The sequence below is a fragment of the Botryllus schlosseri genome, chromosome 2 (assembly GCF_051294905.1).
Source record: "Botryllus schlosseri isolate E-star chromosome 2, Bs_hap1, whole genome shotgun sequence".
NCBI classification, from domain to species: domain Eukaryota; kingdom Metazoa; phylum Chordata; class Ascidiacea; order Stolidobranchia; family Styelidae; genus Botryllus; species Botryllus schlosseri.
Window position 1 is genome coordinate 9,029,920 of NC_137237.1, and position 23,354 is coordinate 9,053,273.

Consider the following 23,354-nt stretch of genomic DNA (forward strand, 5'->3'; position numbering starts at 1 on the left):
ATATATGCAAAATACATATAGGTTTAATCGCCCATAGGCGCCTAAATGACTGGCGCCTACCAATTTGAAATATTGTGCGTCTTTTAGTTCAGTAGCCTACGTTTGGGCGATTCTATATTTTTTGATATAGCAGACAGGAGGTCACAAAATAACATCATGTTACGGAGTCATACCAACGGGCCCTACAAGTTTCCAAGACACCTCACTCAGCGCTACCGGTAAATCTGATTACGTGAGCAGAGAGGACAAAAAATTGATAGCAATATATATGCAATTCCCGATCTTATTGACCGATTTCATCATGAATTATCGAAAATTTTCGCGCTTGGCGCTGGCTCACTGGTCAGTACGACTAATTTCGTGGCAAAAGAAAACAACGTGATTGGGGGTAGGTTTATCACCCTATGGGAGCCCAAGGCCCAATTTATTTGTGGGGGGCTGACGAAGATCTGTTTCGTTCCTGCCAACGGGTATATACGTCCGAAGATGTTTAATTATTATTGAGGGGTCCTACCTTTCCGAGCACACCTCACTCAGCTCTACCTGTAAATCTGATTACGTGAGCAGAGAGAGGATAAAAATTTATAGCAATATATATGCAATTCCGATCATAATGACCGATTCAATCATGAATTGTAGAAATTTTTCGCGCTTCGCGCGTTTAGGCGAGAAAAGCTGACTCAGTAAATAGGCCTTAACGTAGATGATAAGTAACGGTGAACAGCGTATAGCCTGAGGGGGGTCTGGGGGGCGAAGCCCCCCATCAGTTTGGTTTATCATCATATGCGGGGCCCAAGACCAACGTTTTTTTTTGGGGGGGGGAGGGGGGGGCTGACGAAGTGCTGTTACGGCCCTGATCGTAACTGTATTCCATGTTGGCAATAAGGTAGGCCTAATGTGGCAGTGTGTGATGGCGCACCGGCAGTCGCGAGACATCGTTAGTTCATAACCAATTGAACTCGGACTTGTAAAACTTACTGGTCTTCCGGACTACCGATTACACTGCAATTTTCCGATGTGTTCTTCTGGGCCATTACAGGCCTCCACAAGTTCGATCAATTGTCTTATTGACAATATCATCGAAAGTACAACGAGCATGCGAATTTTCTATTCATACGCTATATCATTACAATATGACTGTATTAATTTATTACGAGATCACGAATAGGTACTCCGTCGCATCCTGCTTCTCCTAGAGTGATACACTCCCATCCGCGACCGACTTTCTTTATTTCGTCCCTTACTTTACAGTTATCCTCTTCTCTGGGAATGGGGTGACGTGAAAATGTTCTAACGGCTTTCTCGCCTGCAAAATAATCCACGTGGTATACATACGTTTCACAGCGACACCGAATCGCTGAAGCAATTCCGACGACCCCGTGATTTGAAGCTATGCTTTCTTGCGAAAATATCGCCAATAGCTTTTAATAAACGGCTGCATCATCACACATATGTTTATTGCTCTTACCGTTCACGCAACGCAACACGATTATATAGGTCTGATAGTCTGTCATAAAGACGATAGGTTCCTTTTCAGAACTTTCCAAATCTGTGATCGGAAACAGTAAGTTGAACTCTATCTTCAGATACAGATAAGTAATCGAACGACTTATGATTATGAATATATACCTTCTACATCATCCTCTATAATGGCAGTATTTTGTCCCTTCGAGGATATTCCCACTTTCCAAGAGGCCACTGACAAACAAACAATTTTCGTATTTTATTGTGACGTGTTGTGACCAGACATGGGGTGATTACTTTATGAATGTAATCGATTGCGATTACGATTACTTCGGAATCACGCGATTACGATTACGATTACAGCAAAATCAGGAAGTAGTCGATTACGATTACGATTACATAGAAAAAGTAATCACGATTACTCACGATTACATTTGTTTTGCTTAGGACTATAATCTTAAATGATATATGGGAAGACAATACAAGGATTGCGATGAAAAGGCTTAATGAGATATCAACTTTCTTCATAGCCGCGCTGAGTGGGCGGGACTAATAACTCCTGTTCTTCCAATCTGGGCCCACAATGCAAATGTCACCCGGCGCATCCACAAAGGAATAAAGCCATGACAATTTGAGTGTGCGTCTCACAAAAGATATTCTTTTAGACTGCTACGTTTGGCCGAGTACAATATCTTGTGATTATACAACGGACTGGAGGTCGCGAATTAACAACATACAGTAATTATAACAACATACCAGATGCTATGAATATGAATTACGTGCCCCAGCTTTACAGGTAAATCTGACACTCGGGGCTCAGAGAGATTATAATGTAATATAGAGTAATATAATGCAATTACCTATATTATTGACGAAATTCACTTTTGAAAATTGACCAGGGAATTGGACAGGGGAATTGCTGTTTTGGCTGAATTGCTGATTCTAGCTATAACCCACGCTAACATGTCAGGCTATATAAGCGGATGGTTATGGCGGCAGGTCCAAATGCTAAGTAACGAACTGTGAAATAACGATTGACGCCCGTTTCAAGTAGTTATATGAGAATAAGATATGGTTAACATAAAAATTCTGCCATCAACTTAATACATATACAATGTATAACCGGTGACCGATTCTTTGTTTATTTATTATAGTTGTGCTCACCGTAAATACTATTTTATTCAAATCCAAATTTTTCGACGGCAAGAACTCCACTTCCACTGGTTGGAATTAAACCAAATTTGGTGAGCATCGTTTCTATAGACAGCCTAACACTTTCATGGGGTGAACAGAAAATTTTCAATTTTTTTAATATTTATTTTTATATAATGAATAGAAACTTTCTTCTCCTGTAGCAAAGCGGTTACTGGCTGGACTTGAACCAAATTTTGTGTGTAGGCTTAAATTAGGTAACCTAACAATTTTATCAAGTAGCCAGTACGATTTGAGAAAAAAAGTCATTTTTGAAGAGCCCTAGTATACACCCGACGGCATAGCGTTCGTTATGGGGGTTGAGACTATGGAAGCGACCGTTATAGCTTGTATATCACTTGCCTCGAATCTTGAAGGTGTAAAATTCAACTATCAGCCAAAGGGTCGATTTTGAATTGAAGTTAAAACTTTTTGAATCAAATTCAAGGAAGGCAGTTTCACCTATGTGGGATAGATTAATACTCAATTCAGTTTGCAGCTATGAGAGAACTAATGTCATGTCAAGCGCTCAGTCGCCAAGTCAAGTACGAGCGAGGTTCAAAATTCAAACCCTTCATAATTCCGACCTGCTTGCTCATCCAATAGTAGCTCTGATCCGTTTGTCCGAATCCACCTTTGGGCTAATAAAGTATATCCTGGCTCCACACTAGCATGGATAAAACAAAATTGATGCAAAAGCAATCGCACAATATGCGTGTCTGACGAAATATTACCGTCCTTTCATCGCTACCAAATCCCGGTGGGTGACGTAGATGGCATCTCCCGGAAATTCTCGGAAATCTTGCAACAGAAAACAGCGTTTTGTATCTTGAATTATCGGGTCTGAATCGAGTTGTATGTACCAAGGACCCGGCAGCTTAAGAAATGATACGGTTGTTAGTGTTACGTTATACTATACTGTCTGGAGCAGTTGTTCGTAACCACTACTATAACACTAACTAATCTACAAGCATTCGCGTAACCCCATATTTCCGCTGAGTCATAAAATCAAAAATCTACCACAATACACATATACACTATACACATACACTATAGATCCCTAGTGTACAAAATGAACTGTGCGTCAACGTGGGGTTCAGAGATCAATTCCATAAAGATGTTATTTTCACACAAAGCGAAAACATGATGAATATTTAATTTAGGGTTGGTGCGAACGTGAGGTTCACGCTCGCGTTCTGTGTGTGAACTTTCGAAATTTAGATGTTCACGTTCACAAACGAACCTTGGTAGGTTCTGCACTGCAAACCTTTTGGATGTATTACAATTTTTCACGTCATTATAACATCTTTGGTTGAAATTCTTTGCATTTCAACTTTGGGCCCCTCTATGCATGGTTATGGCACTGGCAGAATAGGTTTAAATCAACACTAAACTAGCATGCACCTTGCCAAAAATTTCACTTGCTTTGTTACAAAAGTTTGCTCGAAATATCCAGCTTTCCGTTTGGGAATATTTAGTAGGCTAACCCTCTGCTGGGAGCTTGGCCAGCAATCACCCAACAGATAGAGGGAAATACGCTACATGTATAGGTAGTCAGCGATTGATGCTTATTCAACCAATCAATGGAATTTATATGAAGAATACATCGTTGTTTAACTTAAAAATTCTAGCAGGCGTACGGGATCCATCTTGTTTTGATATGCTTATTATATCCTAAAAAAAAATCCGTGCGATTGAATGTTGGCTACTAAATAATTTGTTGTTGAGGTACTGTCAGTAGTAAGTATTCTAGCAGTCCGTTTATCAATGTAGCAATAGTCAGACGCCGAATACATTGTCAGGTCTGGCCTAGACTGTTAAGGCGTAAGCTTATATTCTCTTGCAAGTCCTCGTCGAAATTGTGGGCAAAGCGAGGGAAGATATTGATTTTATGGGATTATTATATCATTTGATTGCTCCAGATGATACATTTGGTGACATTTAAAAAGTGTGGCCTGAGTCGTCGCTATGTATCGTGTACAACTGTACATTAATATATCACTTTACTGAAATGTAGGGTTAGAATTAGCCATGTGACGTCATGAGGTTCACGTTCGCGTTCACACAGAACCTTTAAGATACTAGCTCAGAAATACAACGACAGCGTGATACGTAATACCAATTGCATGAGCTTATAAATATCTGAAATTTCAGAAGGACCTGGTTTCGATTCAGAACCCCATCCTTCCCTGCGTACGCCATTGCACACAACGTACCGCCACGATAGTCACAACTCACAATTCGTCTACCGGTAGGACCTGATTGCATGCAACCAATGATGGCTCATACGGGCGTAATATCCCAAATCATATGTACGAATTGAGTGTGTGTCTTGACCTCATGGAACCCTTAGTGTTCCACAGAATACCGGGAACTTGGTCTATTTAGACTTAGGTTGCAAGCGAAATGCATTTTCTATATTCTTGTGACCAATGACCATCCACTTACCAAATTAAAATTCACATCCTCCGAGCCTGGTAGAACACACTCCGACAAAACAGATATAATTCGTAACCACATAAAAACCAGCATCAAGGCTATCCTGCCCAGCATAATTATGGCTTGGCTTAATAATATAACATATTAGCATCTCATGTGAACTTGTAAGCTGCATGTGGATGGGCAGTGGGCACCCACGCGATACAATTGATTTCAATTTTATATAACATAGGTGGAATTTATTAGAGGTTTTCATCAATACCGTAATAGTTACCACGACTCTTGGCTCCCTTATATGAAGGAACTATCTGCAATTGGCCGCATACAGTTCGAATCATCAGATTGTGATTCGACTTAACTTCGTAATTCGATAAGAATTAAAATTCGTTTATCTATAAATGTCAACCCTACTGCTAATAATCTTCAATATTACTGGCGAACAGGTGTGTTCTGTAAATAACACCGCTTAAGCTGGGCAGTGCACGCACACTGGCACATTTGTAAGGCGGAAATGCGCATTGTCATTCACGATGTCCGCGAAATCGAACGTAACAATAAGCGACATAGCAGGTACGCCAGTACTGGAAATGCGTAATAGACTATACTGCAATATTTCTCGCCACCGCAATGTTCAGGAGAGTAGATCAAATATTGGTTTGTGCTGAAACTAAATATATTGGCGTCAATCGAAAGCAATTAATCCTATCACAAATTCACAATACATATATAGGAACATCGATAATAATATTTGAACAACGTCATTCAATTGAGTCAAATTACTTTCTACACCAATTCGTACCGCAACCGGTTGGTTGTCTGGTTTTCAAGGTGCGACACCTCACACCTTATAGGTACACACAACATCCGCAAATTTATAGCTGACTCCTTCACTTTAACGTCTATCGTCAGTGCCCACCACGCACTGTACAATTGCATTATAGCAGATATCCAAAAAATATGCAGATGAGCAGATTGGATTGATAAAAATTTATAACAGCAGTTGAGCACCATTTTGACACGAAACAATGCGGAAAACACAGTCACAAACAAACAAATATAAGCAATATGTTGAAGTAGATGGGTATATGGATAACAGTAACTAATAGTTGCATTAAAGAACGGATTATGATATATTTTTTCGGGCGAGCATCCAGGAAATTCGTATTGTTCGGCTTTGACGGTCAGTTGGTTGCAAGGCGTGTAATGTCTTCTTACGGCAGTCTTTCGTGACCTTGCTGCAGCTCTTTACTTTTCCTCCATTTGTAAAGAGTCAAACCGCATAACCCGAAAAATATTGTTAGCACCCCAGCCAACTCCATCGGCTGCGGACTTCGTGCTATCAGAATGTGTTCGAGAGTCAGGCTGACGGCCACGTCTGCATTCTGCCCGAAACTCACCAGCGCGGGATGCGCATACTTTACAGCCCTGATGTAAAATATATGTGTTCGTGTTCAGTGTACCAAGCTTCTATAGAAGTTGTCTATATTCTGATTTGAACATTAATCAGATATTTGGAACAGCAAGACGCCGAGATCGCTTTTTCATATGATTTATGTCTATAATTTTAGTTGAAAGAATGCCAAGACGAAGGCTCCCGACTTCACTTAGTTATGCAATCGCTAGGGAAAAAGCCAATCGTCCACATTGTTCATTCCAGCGTGGCGTGACCAGGAGGCGACACGAAGGCCGCTAACTAGTAGGGCTGGGCAAAATCGAGTACCTACGTATTTTGCTTCGAGTCGAGTATTCGAGTATCACTCATTATGACGGCATAAGAGAATGTAATATGTCAAGTTCAAATATGTACCTATTATGCCACCACAAGAATATAATGTCTGTTATCCATCACTTTAAAGATACTTCGGTAATTTTTCGACCATGCCGATTTCATTTCACTTTGGGACAATGTTGTGGGATGATCAGTACTGCCGAAATGTCTTATTTCCAGCAACGTTCGTAGATTATACTATTTATTTTGCATGCTGGGACACGACTAATCAAGGTTTCAAGGCTTCTACAGTGAAAAATAGTACCGAAACTACAATTTTCGTTGATAAATTAACTTTCCGTGACGAGGAGCGTATAATTTCAGTTCTCGAAAAATTCGTCTTTTACTACTCGACTCGAATCATTAAAATTAGTTCTCGATTCTGATTCGATTACTCGAATCATTGTGCCCAGCCCTACTATAACAAGAGATGTGCATTATGTACTATACACCCTTATTATCGGAAGTACCGGATTTCATAATAATATCAAAGCTAATGGGCACGACTTAGCACCAATTTTCTGTGGGCCGCACGATTGCTGCTCGTGGGCCAGACGTTACAAAGTTGCGTAATGCGTACCTATGCCAGCAATAAATTTTATGATACTATACAATACATCAATAACACACATAATTATGGTAAGATTTCACTGTGCGATATGATATACAAGTGCTGGTGCATGTGTTAACCATTGAAACTGAATCCATTCTGAGCTAAAAATCCACCGAGTTCGAGTCGTCAGATTAATCAACAATTTAACAACGGTAACGCCTCCAACGTTTGAAAAGGTGATGCACTATATTCACTTACTGATTGCTTGCGTATGTGGCTATGGATGAAGCTACGCATATCACCGCGATGTACGCCACGCCGACCCAAGAAAATGGCGACGTCTGAGTTCTGACAGTTGCCAACAAAATTCCCGCCATTATTACAGTCAGTGATGAATGATAGAAGACAATCGTAAACGTATTCAAATCCTCTGCGGAAAGCAACGCGTTGTTACAATACAATACTACGCCCTCTCTATCTTCCGTTCTCACCTCTTGCTCCTCGCACCCCAACATGCCCAATGCTTCGACCTATGGCGCTGATGATTAGCAGGGTGTAGCCGTATATTCGAATTGTTGTTGCATTGTCGCCTAATCCCGGAGGCTGGATATAGTCTTTATCTCCCGACAACAGACCCGAAGCTACAATGAATTTAATATATACGAGATCATATCAATGGTCAAACAAATATATGATAATCTTCAGCTTTATAACACCTCACAATACACTAACTTTAAAGAGTTAGGTCTTCTTCTCGCAAAAATGGTGTGGACAAAACATGCGGTTCCAACTTACTTATGATTAAAGCGATGCCGCCGAAGCAGCATAACAGCCCGAGTATATCTCCAATAGAAACGCCTTCCCGCAAGATAAGAAACGCAAAAATGATTGAAAATATAGTTCGCGCTGCCCCTCTCGTCGCCACAGCACTTCCCGGTGGTATTACACTGAAAGTATTAAAACACGCAATCTCTTTCTACTTCGTGTATTGTATATCTATTTCACTGGCCCATACTCGAATGCTTCGTACGAGCTGATTGATGCAATGCAATATACGACCGAAATCCACAGGCATCTAATTGCTCTTCCAGGCGGAGGACGCCAACCAGTACGTTTATAAAGCAGCGTTGATCCAAAAACGACGGCCTAAAATTGTAGGGGATAACGTTGAAACGACGGCCTAAAATTGTAGAAGATAACGCACGACCTTAGCGGTTATAGCGCGTAGTTAATTGGAAAGGCTTTAAAGAAGGGATACACTGTTAACTCACTTGAAATACGCTTCGAATGAACATCACCGCAATAGGGTCGATGCCCTCTTGCCCGGCTAAACGCACCAAAACAGCAGTTATGCCATACATGACACCCGCGCCCAGAAATGACATGAGAAGACCCTTCGCAGCATCTGCATAGTTGGAAGCTTGTTTCTTTTCTCCGTTTAGCTCAGAGTAGCCAAACTGGTCGCTGACTTTTCCAGTACCTATTCCATCAGGTAAATCTAAAATCAAACTATTGAAATTGCCACTCATGTTATGTGCTAAATTCGGGGATATATCCATGGCTTAATTTTGCGGAGGGAAGAAGATTTAAGAAATTACATTCCAACAAACGAAATTACCATAGTATGATAATACACATGAGCGCACCATGAAATATCGAGATTCCTTACCGACCACCTAGTGAACAGAACGTTCAGAGCATAGAGGCCTATCTATATTTGAAACACGCGACCAATACGCTTTTAGTTTCGTCTTCCAACGACTTTCAATAATGCAATATTGATTTTGTATCTTGGTGGTTACAATCGACTTATGGTGTTGCATTTAAAACAAAATTCAATTTAAAACAAACAGGCCCTTGTTAAAATATTTTTCAATCCATGACGCCACGCATATTCAATTGTGACGTCATAGTCGATTGAAATTGACAATTGAAAATACAGGATAAATATAGCTCCTTTGAAGAAATGGCTTCTAACCCCTGTCATATACGAACCAAAAATATGTTTAACCAGGAGACTACATCGGCATGCTGCATTTTTAAGGTCGGCGTTCATCATCATCAGAACATTCATTCCGTATCAACGATCTATATCTATACGTACTATTGCTGTTTAACCGACTATTCTGAGGGTTCCAAGTCCAACCATACCCCATATCGTATACGTCGGCTATATCCGGAGGTCATAGTCCGTAGGCTCATACATTATGTCTTTTGGAGAGTATTACACAATTATGACATAATTATACAACCCAAAAAACACACAGTTTTGATTTTTTTTAAAGGCCTTTGTTTAAAACATGTTTGAAACAGTGTTTCAAATGACCATTTGTTTTAAATGCTACCCTACTTATATAGTCTACCGTCTCGAATTAAATTTAAGTCATCTTCGAGTCTACTGCTTTAACCATATAGTCTCTTGGTATCTCAACATATGCAACATATCCAGCATACCGTTGTGCTTATTCTGCGAGTCGTTCGGCACTCCAGGAAACTCTGGCATGATAACTTCGTCATCGTCATATTCCTGAACTGCGTGTTTTACAAGCGATGATTTTTCAGAGACAGTTTTCTTCCGATATAAAATCTGCTGTATTGGTCTAAAAATTAAAAGAGAACAACAGTGCGTTAACTCCGTGGCCAGAGTACCAGATATAAGGTATAGAAATACATATTCTTTGTGAGTGAGAGAGAGAGAGAGTCTTTATTTTCATCGAACCAAAATACATAACAAACGGCAGTGATGGTGGTACAGAAAATATGCGTGCACAGTATTCGGTATTAGATAGGAATGATCGATAAGACCGTGTGTGTGACAAGACTGTTAACTTAATAGTGTTGTGGGTTTGTCTTGGAGGTTTACCCTCCTCGTCATGTGATCCGCGTTAGCCTTGTCCTTTGTCTTACAAAAGCCTAGAACTAACGTGGGCCGTGTTATATCGGCAATTCATGAACCAGAATAAGGTGTAAATGACCATAGTAGTCGGAACACTAACTACAATAACAACAACAACTGTTATCGGCACTCATGAAAATTATTATCAGTATTTGAATTAATACATATCCAATGTGTTGTGTAAGTAATATTTTATTTCGCAGCTTGGACAAACTTTTAGCAAAATGACTTGTGTTTCATCCTGGAATGCTGCAACATTAAATTCTGATTTGCCAAAACAATCCGGAGTTTGGTCAATATACGTAAACATAGCATTTCATCAACGTCATTTCGTAATATCCTTTTCATTATTTGACCTGAATGTATTTAATCGATAGTTATGAATGATACCTTACGTAGGCCTACGTGTATACGGGGTTCGTGCAAGTACAGTGCGGAACAAAACATAGCATTGATTACTATAGGGCGATTTTTTTACACGTCAAAATTTGTCAAAATTGTAGCGTTGGGTCAAAATTTGTTAAAATTGTTTACAAAGTCAAAATTTTTTTGACGTCTGCATTTCGTTTGTATCGTAGATTTTGCACTGTCGGTGAACTTATCATTTGATATTTTACAGCATGTAGCCTACTTTATAGGCCTACCGTTGTAAACGGTTAATTGTCTGTTCATTGTGAATCATAAACGGTCAAATAAAACAAATAGGTAGAGATAGTGTTATGGTCAACGTACTGCAATATCCCAGCTGAAGAAAGACTTCTTGGGCATTGCATGATGAAAAATTGTGATGTGGACAACATTGTCAGAATGAAGCAACACGGCGTGTCACCAGCAGTATACGCACAACTTGAGTGTTGTCCGTCAACAACTGCTGCTGTTGAACGTTCTTTCTCCATTCTTGGCAAGCTTCTTAGTAAGGACATACCAGTGGCGGCTCGTGACAATATCGGGTGGTGGGGCAAGGGCCGCAAGCGACTTGTTATCAATATGACGTCACAGTAGCGTTTTTCAACGTTCATGATGGTCACATGAATTTCCCATAAACAATGATTTTTAACGTAGGTGCCGCGAGAGGTTTGCCGGTGGCGTGACTTGAAGTGCGGTAACAAATGTTTTATTCATTGTTTTTTATTCAAATGATTATTTTACAAAATGTGCGCGAACTAAGAATCGTTCCCATGCCACGAATCAATCATCAGGGTATCCTTAGTAGCATGCGTTATGATTTCGTGGTAGAGATTACGCAAGCGCCGAGTAAAACTATACCAAAAAATACACAGACCAACTACCTACAAAGAGCATTCGCATGACACCTTGTGGTGTTTTAATCGTTCCATGCTCAGCAATTCTGTAAAGTGCTGCAGCGCCTCCGACCCGATTTGTATATGGTAGGATTCTCGTCCCGAAAGCGAGTCAAATCGATTTGCCCTCGTTTTTCTAAGCCCGTCCGAAAGTGTTTGGTACACGATCCTGATGCGTTACGACCAGGGGATAGGCAATCAAAGCGGAGGCACCCATAAACGTAAAACATTATAAAAAGCCAGCTGTTATCCATGGAAGATTAATTACGAGTCTGCCTGCCATCATTCAAGCAGGAATCCAAGCATTGTGTTAAATTGAAATGCGAGCACATATCGCATTAAACAATTTCATGAATAAATTATTTCATCTTGATGAATTTTTTACTTTTTTTCCATAGCCATAACAAAATATATCGGTAAATTAACTGTCAGTGTGCCTCGAGTAATAAGGATGAAAACCACTCACTTTTCCTTAGCCATAGACATGGTTGAGTTACCTGGGCTCACTTTTGACTGAAATTATTCGGAAAGAACATGATGTGTACGTACAGTCGTCCGCCCACCAGCATTAATTTATGTCTTGTATAAGTATTGTGCGCGACGTGATTTCTTATTAGCAAAATGTTCAATAACGAGTTTATTGAAATCTGGAATTCCCAGAACCACGTCGTTGTGAATCGAGAGAACAGCCAACGCATTAAGCCTATCTTGGCCCATCCTGTTTCTGAGAAAGGCCTTGATACGTTTCAATGTGCTGAAACTGCGCTCGGATTCCGCGGATGAAATCGGGGTGGTCAAAATGATATTCAGAAAGCTAGTTACTGTAGCAAAGTTGATCGAAAGCGAATTTTCAACTAGGAATTTTGAAAGTTCACTAGTGGTTTTAACTTCCGAAAAGGATGTATTAGAATACAAACAAGTCAACTCGCTCTCCAACCGAGCAATGTCGATCATCGGGTAATAACGAGGCACGCTGCGCAGTAGTCCAGAAGGAAAATGAATTTTGTAGGCAGGGAAATTTCTCGGATTTAACAGGGCGAAAGTAAATTTAATGGCATCAACCACCCGAGAGAGAACATGCCTATTCTTATCTACAAGCTCATCGTTCTTGCAGACTGATACGCGATAACTTTCATTGAGCTGCGACATTACATTTACTCTGCCAAACAATTTATATTTAACTGCACTAGCCATGTGCACTTGGGATTTTTGGTGCGCTTTCACACGCTCTGACAAATGCTTCAGATCGCGATAACCAATTTTGTTCCAACAAGAGCCACTGCTTCCGGTACCGGCACTGTCGAATAAAAGACAGTAAAAGCAAAACAAGACGTTTTTATCCTCGCTATAAGTAAGCCATTCATTTTTATCGAAATGCGCTGAAGAAAAGGCACGAGTGCGTTTTCCTCCGGCGTACGATTGGACCAATGGGCAATTTCTAGGCTGATACGGACCTAGTCGCTTTACCTCTAATTTTTGCTCTAAAGGCAGCTGGCTAAACGGCGTACGGAGCAAAGATTCAACACGATTCATGTTCGCACTTGACCTGACTACTTATCTGCAGAAATGGAAATGACTATAAATCGAGAGATTGCGTATGCCTTACTGGAAAGGTCAACGAGTTCGGACACATACGCAATTGTTATCTCATAGATTGGACAAGGAAATGTCATATTGAATCCAAATATAGATAACTAACCTACGTAGGTTAGTTATCTATAATCCAAAACATCATTCTGAAGAACTACGGATAGCATCCTCGGAAATTCGGTCCCGGTACAGCTTGGGAGATTTTGACCTTGAGGCTGGAGATTGTCACACGACACATACGGCTTACGGTCTATAGTGTCTACTGTCTATATGTCTGCTGCAAAATCGCCTTCGGAAAATATATTACCGAATAAATACGTGGATGAAAGCCGAAAACTAGGTACACTGTTACATGAAATCATCGAGAAGTAGCCTCATGACCGTTTTCGGTATGGTGCACTGTCAAAATTAATACGAATTGATCAACGCCGAATTTTGCGTAAAATTTACTGAGGAATAGGATGATCAAGCGATAAGCTGTTAGCCGCCATCGAAAACGAAACAGCTATCGCGCTTGACAGGGGTTGTAATTGTGAGCAAATGGCCCGAAGGCCACCATTCCACGGTGAAATTGACATTGGAGAATATAAAATAAAACTAAATATTTGAATGCAAACCGAGGATGTTAGTAAACTGTTTCATGATATCATCATCTCATCACCTATCTCAGTATGGAACACAGATACACCGGCTTTTGCGTGAAATCCGCAATGCGTTAGGTAGACTAAGTGTCAGATCAGCGCACATCTCTACCATACTCGAACTTGATAACGAAATTGCTGCCCTAATCATTGAGTGCCAACCTTGAGACTTGGCTCAGCGTTCGATACTAAAATCAAGACATACCATGTAAAAGCTCATGACGGATCTAGCTAAGGAGCATCGTTAAAATTAATGGAGACCAATACCGGCTTTGCGTGAAATATGTTTGCGATACATGACGGATCAGCACACACTCGACTTTGGAAACGGAATTACTACCCTAAACTTTGAGTAGAAACCCTGAAACTTAGGACAGTGTTAAATACCACCATCACGACATGACATACCAAGTTTCAAGAATTATCATGGTGTGAAACACCATCAAAATCGACCTATACCAGCAAAGGTCGACTCAACGCATATCACGGTATCCGAGTTCAGACATAGATACGATTGTTACATCACACCTTAGGGGCGACAGGCATATATGCCCCGGTTGCTCGGCCATTTTACGAATAGGAGAGAGTATATCACCGTTTCTTAATTGTGCGCGGCTTTGAGAGAATAGATAGTGAAAGCTTGTTATGAGCGCTACCGGGGCAAGCCCCGGCTAGGCATTCACAAAGCGAAAACACAGAAGAGAATTCGATTTTCGCAGAGACTTCGCTATGTATGGGCATTTGCAAGCGAAAGCACAAGAAGAACGCGGGCTTCGCTGTGATCTCGGTATATATTGAGCGCTGTGTGTCTATAAATGGTTAAATTGTTATTGAACAGAATTTTAGGTGGGGCAATGCCCCAGTTGCCCTATAGGACGAGCCGCCACTGGGACATACACTTTCTACCCAAGAATGTAAGAAAGTATCCCTCGTTGCACTACAACAAATTTTAACTATTTCTACCATAATACGTATTGTAACTGCTGGAATTCTTCATAGGGCCAGATTTCGTTAAAATACTACTTTGTTCAGTTCATGTAAAAAGTTGTCTGTTTCTAACCCAAAAATTTTTTTTCAGGCCAACTACTTCGTTAGAACACCCAGTTCCAACCAGAAATGAAAATAAGTGGTACAATTTCAACATTATGTGGGAAAACACCCAATTTGCATACGTTAGGTCAAAATTTGGTCAAAATTCAGTTTGTTTAGGTCAAAAAAAGTCCAAATTTTGATTTTTAGGTCAAAATTTTCCTTCTTTAGGTCAAAAAATCGCCCTATTGATTAGAATTGGCCCGGCTCATACTTACACACCGTGACGAATGGCAAATAGCAAGATTTTGATCGGCACGAATTTCCGAAAGAATATGTAAACGTTAAAGTTTGGAAAAATTGTATTGCCTGTAAAGATGTATAAACAGGAATTGTAAATTGGCAGCGTCTCGCTTACTTTCAAAATAATGTTGGACGTTAATAACTTCGAACAAGCCTAAACTGTTCAGTATTCACAAATGCAGTATCATTCATACTGTATACTTGTATTTGCGCATGTGGAACAGTTTGACAAATTTTGGTCTCATAAAATATTCATCAGTAATGTGATGGCTTATTACTAAAGGAAAGATCAGTGCCGTGTCTCGTGCGGTGGGTGAGGCGATGATAAATATGAATGCTCAACTATATATACGTGACAATAAATTATACGATGGAATTTGCTCATTTTTGGTAAATATTGACATAAGTATTAATTATTTAATTATTGTTCCTCAAGCTAGTCCCTGTTCGATGAAAACGGACTATACCATTTGATTCCCTTAATACGTCTTAGTTATGCCATATCGGGAATAGAGAGGTAGCCTATATGTCATCGCGTCATCGGGTAGCGCATATTCCATTCAACTTCCTTACTTGAATACTTTGTTTTCGAATGATGAGTTCGGATCAAAATACATCTTCAATGGAGCATCGTTAGAATGTTCGCTGTGATACCCACCCTTTTGTTCTTCGTTGGTTTGACCTAACCCAAGAATATGAAAAGATTATAAATATAACTGAAGTAATGCTATTCCCGGTACCTGTATAGGCCTACAACGCAACCATGATACTATTTTGTATTCAACACGGGTAAGGAAATTAGTCGGCTCACAATAGTTTCGTGAACATCGAGAGCCGAGTGTTTTTAAGTTTACTATGATGATACAACGGGAAAAACCGAAACGGAATTCCAAGGATAGACCACAATTGGATGCATCGATGCTAATAGATATAGTATCAATATCTGCTTGCAGTACCGTGACCGTACTTCTCATCAAAAGCCAGTCATTCAGTGACATATCGCTACTTATCTCACATGCCAATAAAGTCCGCTGCTCATGTGTACTATGGAGATTTTATGCAAATTATATGCCAATTTCCGATGGATTATAGGGCTGTTCTGTATACAGCAGTGATTCTTAAACTTTCAAGACCGCGACCCAAGTCTGAGTTTTAGTGGCATACCGCGACCCAGGACTCAAACATCAAAAATAATGCATTTTTAGTATTATAGTATGCTAAGTATTTACGCGCAACGCATCTCTATGAAACATGTCTGACGCACGCGATTTAAAATTAAGACACATTACTTCCCTCTGTAGGTCGCATTTGTACTGCATTTGTACGACTGTCTATACTCGCAATTCACGGACGGCACTATTCGGTGCCGACCATTTCGACGACCGCGGGCATATCAATGTCGAGGTTACATCCAATTTCGGCCAAGGTTTTATCGCCGCCGATCTTTTGGCACCGCACTTTGCCCAGCCGTATGTTAGTCAAAACAACGTGTTTAAGGGTTAACTTCGAAACATCTGTGTCTCATAGTCCCGCACCCGCTTGTTGTACAGTGCACATACACAGTGCACACCCTACAGTAAAGCGTCCCAACGGTCTCCGACGCTGTTTTCCAGAGAACCAATGCTGGACAAATCTTACCATGAATTGAAAGCAATTTGCGTAATATAAAGGACGGCACATTTTTATGATCAAATCATATTGCAGTGACGATTTTCCACGTGACTCGCTTATTAGCGTACCCAACCCAGTGACTCAGACATGTACACTACACAACAAATAGGTTTAAGCGCGAAGAACCTTTTTTGTTGCAAGAAGTTCGACAAATATTGCATACATTTCAAAAGATCTCTGTTGGGGCGTCGACACACAAATTACACCGTTCGCGACCCATACTTTAAGAACACCTGGTATGAAGTGTTCATTTCATGGCGTGTGTGTCTCTGTGTGGGTGAGCACGCAGTGGTAAATCAGCAAATTGAGTTTTCCAGGCCCGCCCTCTGCAGGGTGTCGCCATTATAAGCAAACTTGATGTATTCTGACATATGTCAAACCAGCAGGAATATTCTTCGATGGTGACCTGCAATCTAATATATTCTCGTATGCGGCTATAAATGCATACAATCTAACATTTTCCTAAGTTGCTGTTTACTCTTTAACGACACGGCACTAAGGCTGCAAGTAAAATGCTCGTAGTTAAATTGCAGATTCCGAGTCGACAAATGAGATTGTAGGCTATGCTTCTCAATTTGATTCTAATCTTCACCATATCAATGAATTTGGTATTCACGACTCAGCATTTATAGCCGCTATTACATCACGAGGTATCCGCTGAAATGCCACTGTGTGAAACTCCGTCAACTGATTCAAGAAAAGTGAGTTTGATGCAATACGATTAAATATTTATTCATCCCTTTCCCTCCACCGAGAACATATTTGATAATGACAGCAGTCTATTTTCGGTCATATCAACTTTTACCCGGGTGAAGGAGCTGATCGAGTCGAGTGCGCATCTAATTACCAGGAAGTATTACCCACGAATTTGATCCCTACAATCGATATTTAATTGTGAAGTCACAAAAGCGACAGCGAGATTACGTTCTATAGCAGGGGCGGGCAACATACGGCCCGCGAAAGGATTTTGTCCGGCCCGCGGACTGTTTTCCGTCTTTTATGATAATGTGGCCCGCGACCTCAGTCTGCCGAGATTCCCCACAACTTGCTTACTAGGTCCAATTTTAGTGACTGTATTAAATTTTTAAGGGGTATGCGCAGGGTGCGAGAGTAAGTTCGTCGAAGCGAGAAGACTTACATTATCGGCATTTACGATGTACACAACCCTAATGTCGTTTGTGGTAATCATGGTGTTTGTCGACTACACTGGTCATTTACACCAGGCTGATATTTCTTTTTGATTTCGTACCTGCCGACATGTAGCACGGCACACTTCTAGGCTTTTGTGAGACACCGCTTATGCCAGTGGTTGCCAACTCAAAACGGGCCACTATTCAAATTTCGTAGAGCACGCAGGCCGCATGAATTCAATATCGAGATTAATTAGGCCATACAGTTGAACAACGACGCTATCTCGTCACCTACTCAACCCTAACGAATTGATTTCTTTGTAAATTTGGCGTACTGGACTTATCGAACGCCTTGAAATCTTAATTAAGGATTGCACCGTGTGTTGATTGATCAGAGAGAACCAGACATGATATCGCCTGTATTCTCAAATCCACATTGTCCTCGTCATTGTCGGCTAAAAATGGCGGTGAAGTGACGTTGCTGTCGTTAAAATACATTCATTAAATACGATTTATTCGTTGTATATGTGGATAAATGGGTGAATAAATCGATTCAGCAATCAGGCCCGCCAAGTACTTAATTTTCCTATATCCGGCCCGCCGACTGGAGAAGTTGCCCGCCCCTGTTCTATAGGCTAAGCCAGTTGTTCCCAAACTTTTTCGGCGCGTGGCACACTAGAAAAATTATAAATTGCTCACGGCACACTTGCAAGAAAGTTGTATAAAAAATCTCGGTATTCACGTGTTGATGCGATGGCTGTGCTTGTTTATAAAAAAACATATATTTGACTGAAACGATATTCAATTGTTGACAAATATACCCGCATTTCGTCGTTTTCCAACCAGTGACTCTCATATCGTTGAAGTATGAGTTGAATTCCAGACAATGTTGTCATGATTTACGTTACGATTCCTTGTTTATGAGTTGATTTGAAACGAATCAAAGTATTTTTCATCCAGACTTAGCAGTCCAATTCTGATGTGGACATTACCCTATTCATCGGCAATGCCATGATTCGTTTCGTGGACATATGGTCACATGTGCTTATTTATCAGCCTGCTAAAAGTTAGGCTGATTTAATTCGCATCTGCTTGTGTGTTATTACAAAATCCTAGAAAGAATCGCGGCAGACATGAAAATCTGTGATGGCACTCTCTTATATGCCGCGACCAACAGTTTGGGAATCACTGGGCTAAGCAATACCTTAATACCAATTGCATCAGGGATATCCAGATATCTCTGCAATTACATATGCGGTAGTTCAGCTTAATTAAGCATATCGGATATACCAACTACTGTAAATATTTACAAATATATGTTTTTACCTTCCTTCGAATTGACATTGTCGATTGGTTGATTCGCTTTACTGTCCGTGGATCCTGACTGGACGTTGTGATAGGAGTCAATAGGTCTTGCGGTAATATCTTTCCTCTCGTTTTGGTAACAGACCGAACTAAGATCTTGTCCCTCGTTGCTAGGTATCTTCTCCCAACTGTCGGAAGACATTCTGTCGGGCCCAGAGTCTTGCGATGTTTCTAGAAACATATATGCCGTTACTTCACAGATTTCTAATGCCTGAATTGCTCCGACGAATTGCGCTGGATTGTCAAAAATAATTTTATCAAAAAAATTGTTCTTGCCATTTTTGCTCTATTCAATTCAGCGAAACTGTATTTATATGCGACTGCAGTCGGACTCACCTGTAATAATAAAACCGACAAGAAGATATCACAACTTTTTGCCCAGTGGCGAGCTATACAATAGTGTACACACTGTACATGATGTGAGATTCCGATTGGCAAGGATTGAGTTCTAGGTAATCCGGGTGGGGATATCTAATTTTATGAGATGTACAAACATGCATACTGTCAAATTATGTAGCTAGTGCAATAATCCACAAAACAAATTGAAACCCAAATTCAAAGGAATGACAAACGAGCCAGATAGAGCAATAACGCAATCGCGGGCGGCATATAGACTTTCTAGTATTCGCAACGCGCAGATTGACCAGATGTAGTCAAATATATATATATATATATATAATATTCATGTGCCAAATCAGCACGTGGATATTTTCGTGATCGTGATTTTCGAATCTCTTGGATATCGACTTTTCAATTAAATAAAGAGGTCAAAAGAAAACAGGAAACAAAAGAACGTCGAGAGAATCAGTTTTGGGCTCGTGTTAACCGCCTTCAGCTTAGGCGGTCGTGGGCGTCTTCAGGCGACAGTCCGCGTTGCGCTTAATCAGTCTGCATTGTCGAGCGCCATGTTGTTATATTCCAGCCACCTCTGCGCCATGGTTCCGTGGGTATATGGTTGATGATGGCGGCGGCTGGTTGCTCGTCTTGATGCCGCACTAGATGACCGATTAGGCGGAAGCGCCGTTCAGCTGCCAGCAAACGTCATGAGACCGTTCCTGTGAGTTCGCGCGTTGCAGTGTAGACCACGTGAGCTTATAGCTCAAACGTACGGGAATCGGGAATTCATTACGCGGACCGCACACCATTTAAAATTGGGTCGCACAATATTCTTCTTCGGGTCTCACGTTGTACGTTCCTTCCATTCCATAAATCATAGCATTGGGCAAGGTCTCTCGAAATGGCACAATCATAAACAGCGATCAAGTAGGCCTATGTCACTGTCTTGTGATCGAAGTGTGTGTACTGTGCATCACTATGCCCTTTCATATAAAACTGATGTGTCCTGTGGATTTACTTACGATTGGAGAATTGCGATAGAATGGAACGTAAATCGGAAATTGCATTAGGTCGACGTCTGGCTGATATTGTAAACGAAGGAAGACATGACTATGTACACAGCAGACTTTATACATAATAACATGAAATGATCTTTCCGATGGAACAAATAATCGTATAATATTTACCTGCAGAATCGGTCGAATTGTTTCCTTTCGTTTTTCGATCCATGTTCTATACGAAACTTGCTGAGCACAGATTACTCCGCATACTCCCGCACAACAGATCCTTCAAGTAATTTCTACTCGCGATCAGCTCTCCAAATCAATATGAAGATACGAATTTTTCAGTCGATACGTCTCCGCTGATGTTTCTACACTTCCATCATTTGTGAAGGGTATAATGAGCCAGATCGATTTGAATGGTGTATAGAAATCAATACTCATTATGACATGATTTATGAAAAGGGAATGACATCCCGACTTGACATCCGTGAATACAAAAAAAGCGGAGCATTGCTAACAAATCCAGAAAGCATCGATCGATATTCACTCATATCATACCATGTGATTTTAGACTATCTCACACAAGTTGGGAAAAAGAATTTGTCATATGGTCACTATGGTTAAAAGTTACAAGCTACATACTTACAATTTAATGCTAGTCATTTAAGTTGGAACAGTACTCTGCTGTCCTCTACTAATTCGGTTGGAATTCGGAAGTACCATACCACATGAGCCTATATACTTTTTCACATCTGCACTAAATTGCTTATATCATGTCGGACCACTGCATCGATTGGGGATTGACCTTCCCACAAATATTTGCCCTCCCAAAACGTTGTCTATAGCTTAAGGAATGTTTCAATAAATGCGTCGACTTATCTGATACGGACTGAATATAACCTGCTTCTGTGTAACTATATGAAGGCGTAGACAACCAAAATCCGGATTGATTCTAAAAGTATGCATGAAGTTAAGAACGCTATATAGTTTATCATTAGCGTTCGTAGCATCGATTTACTTCATTAAACCATGAAATCTTCGATTTTAAGGACACAAGTAACATCGGTTATTCTCCGCAGTCAGATCGCGAACCAAGATCGCAGCCTACTTTAGCGTAATTGTGATCCATTCTGATAATATACCTGAACTTCATATTATATAAGTTAAAATAGGCTATTGGCTTATACGATTTGATAAGATATGTAACCTATCTGCCAGATTCCCGTGAGACCACCGTTAATAAGGTAACGCATATCGACCCATCAGATTGTCAGCATCATTAGGAAACACTGCATCAGATTTCATAAAAGTCGTATATAGATTAATGATGAAAATAGTTATTTTGATAAGAGACTTTCAGATCACTAAATGGTCCAAATTTTTTTGAGCCGGTTCCATCTCAAAACTTTTTTTTTTCAGTCGACTCTGTTATCTAAATGGATTTACTGTAACCAGTAATGCTAACCGATTCGTTGATCTCATGAAATTTATTTAGACAGTTCTACAGAGCCGGTGCGAAACTGCTGAATCCGACCGCCGGTCCTGATCCGCTCCCCAATATCAGCTTTGTTACCTTGGGAATCCTCCTAACCAATTTGTGAAGTACATCTGATTAAATCTGTTCACATAAACTCAATTGCGTGTAGCTAATATTTACATATACGTAATGACTGCGTCTCTGTATTCATGAGACGCGCCGACGATAGAACAGTATAAAGTAACTATAGGCTACTATGTAGGTTGAGGAGCACCCGCGCAGAATCACCTCTCTACCGAGACTATATGTTGTGATGAATTCTGAAAACGATCTTCTGTCAAGGTGGTGTTCGCAACTCCGCTAATCCTTGTACGCTCAAATTTTCTGGATGAAGAAGCCAACGTATAGCTTCATGAATAATTTAAAGAACTAACATAAACTCGATGTGCTTTCGAATTCAGGATAGAGCTGAGTGACGACAAACGTACTGCGCATTTAAACACAAATAGGCTTTTCAGCCACAACACTCATTTCGAGACTCACGCAATGAGGGATACTGTGATGTGGTCGAAATGGGGAGTTTCTCGTTTTTAACGCTTCTACTTCGACGGCAGAGCTGGATGCCCTGACAAGTGACCAAATGCCTAAAATCCATGAGTGGTCGGCCCAGAACAACCTTTGCATAAACGCCTCGAAATCCCAATTGCTGACTGTCAATTCAAAAATAACCTAACCGTTAATGTCGCTGCATATTTTGGTGTTGCATGGTATTCCTGATGGCTTTGTAGTCTGGTTGATAATTGTTGTTCATACAAAATTTGAGACTTTCTTCAGTTATACGAGATCTTAGGTTCGTCTTGATTAGTGGTTCCCAACCATTTATCCGAATTGACTCCAATATAGCCGTTTTAACGCGTCGTCGACCCCTATCGCCCCTTCGCTATTTTCGCCCCCCTGTCGCCCCCTTTGTCCATTTTCGCCCCCCTATCGCCCCCTTCGTCATTTTCGCCCCCCTAGGCCGCCAAATCGCCCCCTGGGGGGCGATATCGCCCACGTTGGGAACCACTGGTCTTGATGGAGCCAAACATGGTCAGTTGGTTACTATACAGCAGTATACATACCCACTGTAATGTGTGATGTGTCAGTGACGTGGGGTCAGGGGAGGCAAGTGACTCAGCGCCTCATCTGCCTTCCAG

At 40.7% G+C, this 23,354-nt stretch overlaps 2 protein-coding genes across 2 annotated transcripts; both read right to left on the reverse strand.

Moving 5' to 3' along the window:
- Positions 1-1,123: 1,123 nt before the first annotated feature.
- On the reverse strand, positions 1,124-5,222 carry LOC145433354 (uncharacterized). The gene is made up of 6 exons (XM_080310438.1): positions 5,104-5,222; positions 3,390-3,532; positions 3,243-3,322; positions 1,630-1,698; positions 1,469-1,549; positions 1,124-1,306 (listed from the first exon to the last, which is right to left on the reverse strand). The coding sequence occupies exons 1-6, from the start codon at positions 5,206-5,208 to the stop codon at positions 1,143-1,145; spliced, it is 642 nt and encodes a 213-aa protein (XP_080166564.1). The 5' UTR covers positions 5,209-5,222; the 3' UTR covers positions 1,124-1,142.
- Positions 5,021-23,032, reverse strand: LOC145433352 (solute carrier family 35 member G2-like). The gene is made up of 10 exons (XM_080310436.1): positions 20,865-23,032; positions 19,303-19,512; positions 15,749-15,857; positions 9,870-10,015; positions 8,687-8,913; positions 8,431-8,561; positions 8,211-8,362; positions 7,907-8,056; positions 7,674-7,845; positions 5,021-6,519 (listed from the first exon to the last, which is right to left on the reverse strand). The coding sequence occupies exons 1-10, from the start codon at positions 20,905-20,907 to the stop codon at positions 6,306-6,308; spliced, it is 1,554 nt and encodes a 517-aa protein (XP_080166562.1). The 5' UTR covers positions 20,908-23,032; the 3' UTR covers positions 5,021-6,305.
- Between the last annotated feature and the right edge of the window lie 322 nt (positions 23,033-23,354).